Source organism: Bison bison, unplaced genomic scaffold, assembly GCF_000754665.1.
Source record: "Bison bison bison isolate TAMUID 2011002044 unplaced genomic scaffold, Bison_UMD1.0 scf7180017864089, whole genome shotgun sequence".
Taxonomy (NCBI): domain Eukaryota; kingdom Metazoa; phylum Chordata; class Mammalia; order Artiodactyla; family Bovidae; genus Bison; species Bison bison.
In genome coordinates this window covers 1,665,340-1,671,936 of record NW_011494661.1, presented here as the reverse complement: position 1 = coordinate 1,671,936, position 6,597 = coordinate 1,665,340, and the positions used below count along the sequence as shown (strand labels likewise).

The following is a 6,597-nucleotide window of genomic DNA, read 5'->3' as shown; positions in this document are numbered from 1 at the left end:
CAGTGTAGAGGCCCCAGGTTCAATCCCTGGTCAGGGAGCTAGATCCCACGTACCTCAACTAAGAGTTCACATGCAGCAACTAAAGATCCTGCACATGGCAACTAAGCTACAGTGCAGCTGAAATAAATGCATAATTTTTTTTTTAAGTCTGTTAGGACTTGCTGGAGACCTTCAAACCACCCAGGAAGACTGCAACTCTGGCCCAGGAATCAGCCTTGTCCCACCCTAAACCTCCAAAGTTTCAAACTGGGGCTGGCTGCTTCACCGGCAACACACTCCCCCTGCAGCCCCAAGGACTCTGCTGTGCTTCTCCCCTGAAAAAGAACATTCCACAGCTGGGACTGGGGCAGAGAGACTGAACCCATCCTGAGGTTACAGCAGTTAGTAAATCAAGCAAGGAGGAAGAGAGCTGGTGACAAGCTATTACCTTAAACAAGCCACTACCTTTCTCTGGCCCAAGCTAACGTGGGGACAGAGGAATCCCAAGGCCACCCCGCGGTATAGCAAGTTTCAGGGCTCAGCCTCCGTAGGATTCTTCAGGCCTCAGGACTCAACACAATGGCCTTTCAGAAGGACTTAAGTCTTAAACAGGCCAGCTGAGGTACAACCCTGAAAGCTGAGTGTTCCCTGGTGACAGCCTATGGATGCCTGTTTGGAGCCTGGAGCCCAAAGGAGACCCTTGGAAGGGCAGCTAGATTCAAATCTCCATCACTGGAACCACAGGCACTGTGAAGAAGCCCTGAGGGCTCCAATCCTGCCTGGCCTCCGGCTGGCTGACTGGCTTCAGCAAGTCAGTGCATCACACGCCTCAGGCACCAAGTAGGGCTAATTCCTATCCCCCACTACCCATCACCCTCTACCCCACCCAGAGCTTCTGTGAATCAAATGAGGTGAAGCCTGCGAAACACATAGGTATAGTTTATTACTAACACAAATGAAGGTGCTTTTTGGATCCCCAGTCTGTTAGGCTCTAACAGTCACTTTCTTGAGAGATCATAAAATAATGTTCAGTTCAGTCAGTTCAGCTCAGTCGTATCGCTCTTTGCGACACCATGGTCTGCAGCACGCCAGGAGGCTGAAATTCAGAGGGACGTCTAGGGCAGTAAAGGCTCCAGTGTCCTGTACTTAACCTCTCTAGGGCCCAATTTTCTTCCTACAAAATGTAAATAACAGAGAAAGTGAATTTGTCACTTTTCATTCATGAGATTTTATGTGAATTTCACAGCTACCTAAGGTTTTACAAGTGAGGAAGATCTACAAGTGAGTACCCAACTCTGCAAGTAGCCTAGTGTGACAGAGCCCAGGTCCTCGGACTGACTTGTCACTTTTCCACATCCCAACAGACCTTACTTGTTAATTAATAAATAAAATTCTCTTCAATGACAGAGATGATGAGCCAGGGCCACTTCCTCAGGGCTGGAACCCTAGGAAGTTACGGCGGGGTGGGGACTGGGGTCAGGGACCCACCTCGGGCTCCCACGGAGGACACACTGCTTCGATGGGACCGATCAGCTGGGCCGGGCTGCCCGGTACTGTCTTCCGGCCCGTCCATCTGCAGAGGAAAAGAGAAAAAGTTGTTCCTGGAGGGTCCAAGGATGGGGGTGCTGGGAAGCCCTTCAAGCTGTCACTGAGCAAGGAAGGGGTTCAGAGCTATCTACGAAGGTGAACACCAGGGCTGAAGGCACAGGTGTGCAGACTAGCGGGGTGAGGGACTGCGGGGGGCGGGTTCCTCAGTCAACTTTAGATCGGGGCCGTGGTGGTCAGGAGAAGGGTCAAGCTCGGCTCGCCGAGATGCCCAGGCACGACACTGCAACACCCCTGTCCGGGGCGGAGGCCCGTGCAGGGCGTCGCCGCTCTCTCACCTCGCAGGAACGCAGCGCCCGCTGCCTCAGTCCAGGTTCCTGCCCTGACCCGGGCCCCCAGGTGCCGCTCCGACCTCACCGCCAGCGGAGACGCAGGATCCCGCCGGCGCCCGGGTTCCCGGGGCTGCGACGCGGAAGCCGGGGCGGAGGAAGCGCGGCGCGCACGGCCCCGCCTCTTCGGGCCGCGCGAGCCAATCGGAGCCCGGGGCCGCCGCGCACGCGCCCTGCCTCCCGCCCGCGCGCGCACGCCCCTTGCAGGTTCGCGTTTATCCCGGCCGCCCGCCTAAGGCTCCTGGTGGCCGACTGAAGAAACTGCCCCGCCACCTATCAGAGTTACTGGGGGGCCCGTGATCGCCACACACAGGCCCCGTCTGTTGGCCTGTAGCAGAATGTGGCGAAGGTTCAAGGAAATAGGGAATGGGGGCGCGAGCTCTGGCGCTCACACGCGTGTGACTTTGGGCTAGTCCCCTCACTTCTGAAAGGGAGATGCTTCGTGGGGACGTGTCCCGGAGCCACACTGTGCTGGGTGCTGGGTAAAGGTGATGCTGGCAACCTGCTGTACCGCAGTGCCTCGAGGCCGGGAGTGGGGATGAGGTGGTCAGTTCCCCACAGTGGTCAGGAACTGGGGTACCTGTCTTGACTATTCCAGACAAGTCCTTTCCCCTCGGGTCCCCAGTTACCCCTTCTGTCAGACGAAGACATTGGATTCGATGACCTCCAAAGATCCTCAGATTACGTGTCAGGAATCCAGGCTGGGCACTCTTGTTAATCCAGGGAGCAGTCACATGAGCCTTCACTATCTTAGACACACATCCTGGGACACCTTGCGGCATTCCCAGGCTGGGTAGAGGGGTTGGGGCCCAGAGGAGGCAGGTGTGAAAGCACCTATCCCCAGGGTCATGTCACCAACGTGTCCTGGCAAGGCCAGCATGTGTGTGCCTGGCGTGTAGATCTCAGAAAAAACAGGTCCATGGATCGCCTTCCTGAGACAGAGAAGCCAGAGATTGTTCCAAATGACAGCAATGGGCTGGGTGATCAGGAGGTGGGGTGAGGGGTGGAGGGTAGAGGGCTCACCTGCCCTGATTGCAGCGTGTTGGAAGGCAGCTCCAGCCTAACACAATCCAAGTCTCAATATTTGAAACAGCTCTCTGCCTAGCCTCCAGGACCCAGGTTGCCCCACGATTGGCCCATTATATCTTGTCTTCCTTCCCAACATGACCTAAGGACTCAGGGAAGTTCAGATGTGAACAGTGGGAAGCGGCACCCACCTCCAGGTTCCCGGCTCTGGGATGGGACACAATGGCTCGGTATCTTCCCTAAACTGGCTGGGGTAAAGTGCAAACACAGTTCAGTATGTTGAGTGCTTACTGTGGTGTCGGGCTTGGGCTGGGGCAGGGCGTGGAGACCTCGGTGAAACAAGGCTCCTGCCCTCGGAAAGGTTATGTTATGGTTTCACTGGGGGGTGGGGCGTGGAGGGAGAGAGGAGAGAGAACACTGAGAAAGATGCATGTTTTTTTTGTTTTTGCATTAAAATTTTTTTAAAATTGAAGTATAGTTGATTTACAATGTTGTGTTTATTTATTTATTTTAAAAATGTTGGCTGCACCCTGTGGCATGCTGGATATAGTTCCCTAACTAGGGATTGAATCCATACCCTCTGCATAGGAAGGCAGAATCTTTACCACTGAACTGCCAGGGAAGTCCCAAGTTGCGCCACCTGGGAAGCCCTTAAAGCCCCATAAGGTGACAGAAATGCCATAAGAGCTATAAAATGTCAACAAGGTCCTCAATTCCTGAGCACCTACTGTGTGCTAGGCCCTTTCATGTGTGTTTCCTCATGTCAACCTCAGGGACGACCCTGTGAGTGCTGATAAGAATAATGGTAGCTGCTATTTGTGGAGCATAGAAAACGTGCCAGATCCTTTTCTAAGTGCTATAATCTTTCTCAGACATTAAGAGGTGAGCATCAGATTTCCATTTCATGAGAAAACAGGATCAGCAGGTTCAATAACAAAGCTGATGTCTGGCAGTATGTGTGGTGGTGGTGGTGAAGCAACGAACCCAGGTCCGGCGAGGAGGGGAGCTGGAAGAGATTCCTAAAAGCATTCCAGGTAGTGAGAGCTGCAGGAGCATGGTTAGGACACCAGGGAAGGCCTGAGCAAACAGCACAGCAGGTGGGAAGGTGGGGTGGCACCAGTGGGGGTCAGGGATGGCATGAACACCAGGAGTAGAAGTATGTGGGCGGGGGGGGCACGGAGGGGGGTGTTGGCAGGCAGTGAAGCCATTTTGGAGGTTGTGAGCTAGAGAATGTCAAGACCTGAGCTCTGCTTTGCCAGGCCGAGGGTTAACCTGGTAGACCTTGCTGGAGAACTGGAGAAGAGTTAGCAGGGCGTGGGGTTGCCCTTCTGTAAGGCTCTGGGGAGTGGTCTCCCTTGAGCTGGGGGCGTGTGGTAGGCTTAGGGGACAGACTGGGGCCCATTCTGAAGAGACAGGCAGCCTGATGGCCTTTACAGCCAAGAAGTCTGGGACTCAGCTATCTGCTGGGCTGGTCCCTGACTTTTGCAAACAGTAAAGGCCCACGGAGGGATTGCCCAGCATCACTCAGGAGAGAACAAGCTGCAAAACTAGGATTACAGCTTAGCCATCGTGAGGGACCAGGGCTCGGGAAGGTCTTTGGGGGCAGCCCAAAGAGCCCAGGATAGTTCCAGGGGGAGGAGGTCGGAGGTTCTGCTCCCACCCACGAGTAAGTGGTGGTGGGGGATGCGTTCTGCTTTGGCAGCTGTGGGAGAGGAGAAGCACCATCAGGACTGATCCTTGGGCTGGTGGGAAACTAAGAGCTGGAGGAGACCTGGAGGGGCAGGTAGGGGGTGTTTGGGAACTGTACATTCTTTGGGGCCCTTTGGAAACGGGGAGAGAGAACTGGAGACCCAGGGCTCTCTAATGCTCTTCCCTGACTTGTCCGCTCATTCATATTTCATTCATTGCCTACTCTGTACCACGCATAGTTCTAAGCCTTTAAGATAACATGAGGGAACAAAACAGCCAGAGATACCTGCCCAGACAGACAAGTTAATTGCTTGGTGTGTCAGAAGGTGATGAGTGAAAGAGAAGGTTGGGCTAGGGAAGGGGCACCGGGAACGCTGGGCAGGTGGGGCAGACGACAGCGGTCACCGAGCCAGTCAGGGCGGGCTCACTGTGTAGGCGATGTCTGAGCCCATCGAGAGGAAGCCAACTGGAGGAGGGAGCAGCGGTGTGGGCCATTGCAGGGTGTGGAGCAGGGGAGAGACATGGTCTACTTCAATTTCAGTTGCATTATCGGGCTGCTGGTGAAGGACAGGCAGGAAGGGGAAGTGGAAGGGATGGGGCGGGGGCAGAGAGGCCAGCTGCGGGGAGGTATTCAAGTGGCTGTGATGGTGGTCTGGGGCCAGGGCAGAAGCAATGGGGGAGCCGGCAAGAGATTGGATTCAGGGGTCTGTTTTGGAGGTACTATGAATGCGTTTCCTCATGGAAAGGTGGTGAGGTAGAGAGAAAGGGAGGTGTCCAGGCAATTCCAGGGGTTGGGGCTGCTTTGGGGCCATCACAGCTTTCTCTGAGTAGTGACACCTGAGCCTGAGGTCTCCGTGCCCTTGAGAGAAGACCCCTTTCTCCTCAACCTCCACCCCAAGGCCCCAATTGCCCAACATTCCTGAGAATAGAAATCGGAGAGAATATTTCATGTTTGTCAATGTGAAGCCCGTGTTCCATTGGAGTGCCCCCATGCTCTCCTAATGCCATATTCCTCCGGGTTTGCAGCCAAACTTGCAGTCAGCACCTTGCCTGCATCTGGGCTTACCTCATAGGAATACACGTGAGATTAACAGACAATCAGAAACATGATCCTGCATGATGTGGTCCTGAACGGGGACACTGACAAAAGGAATGTTCACTTACTGAGGTGTGGGGGAGTCACTCTGGCTTATACATGAGTTAACTTGAATTTGATGCTAACTAAAACAGCCTGTTTGTGGCCTATCAAACATACACTGTAGATCTGCTTTAATTATTGACCAGAAGTAAAGAACATCCATGTTAAGGGACTTCCCTGGCAGTCTAGCAGTTAAGACTCTGGGCTTCCACTGCAGGGGACGTGGTTTCGATCCCTGATCAGGGAACTAAGATCCCACATACTGGGCAGCCGGAAAAAAAAAAAAAAAAGAATGTCCATCTTAAAAATAAAGATGAATTGCCCCTCTTCCTGGGACACCAACACAAGTGCCCCTTCAGTGATGACACCCTTCCCAGGCACCAAGGCCATATTGCCTTGCCATGTTTGTGCTGATTTGTTTTTCTGAAACTTTGAAGGAATATATCACTGATTCGCTTGATGTTCTTTGTCCTTGTCCTTGTTGTTCAGTCACTAAGTCTTGTCTGACTCTTTGCGACCTCATGAAGTGCAGTAGAGCAGTCCAGCAGGGCAGAAGACAGGCTTCTCTGTCGCTCACTATCTCCCAGAGTTTGCTCAAACTCATGTCCATTCAGTCAGTGATGCCATCCAACTATCTTATCCTCTGTCATCCCCTTCTCCTCTTGCCTTCAATCTTTCCCAGCATCAGGGTCTATTCCAATAAGTCGGTTGTTTACATCAGGTGGCCAAAGTATTGGAGTTTCAGCTTCAGCATCAGTCCTTCCAATGAATATCCAGGGTTGATTTCCTCTAGGATTGACTGGTTGGACTTCCTTGCTGTCCAAGGGACTC

General features: G+C 53.4%; 1 protein-coding gene across 1 annotated transcript in view; it reads right to left on the bottom strand.

Moving 5' to 3' along the window:
* FRMD8 (FERM domain containing 8) overlaps window positions 1-2,005 on the bottom strand; it is a 21,544-nt gene extending 19,539 nt beyond the window's left edge. Inside the window, exons 1-2 of the mRNA XM_010838060.1 lie at window positions 1,863-2,005; window positions 1,468-1,552 (exon numbers count right to left, since the gene is read on the bottom strand). Of these exons, the coding sequence (XP_010836362.1) occupies window positions 1,468-1,552 (85 nt within the window). The 5' untranslated portion in view covers window positions 1,863-2,005. The remainder of the gene's footprint in view (window positions 1-1,467; window positions 1,553-1,862) is intronic.
* Window positions 2,006-6,597: the final 4,592 nt, after the last annotated feature.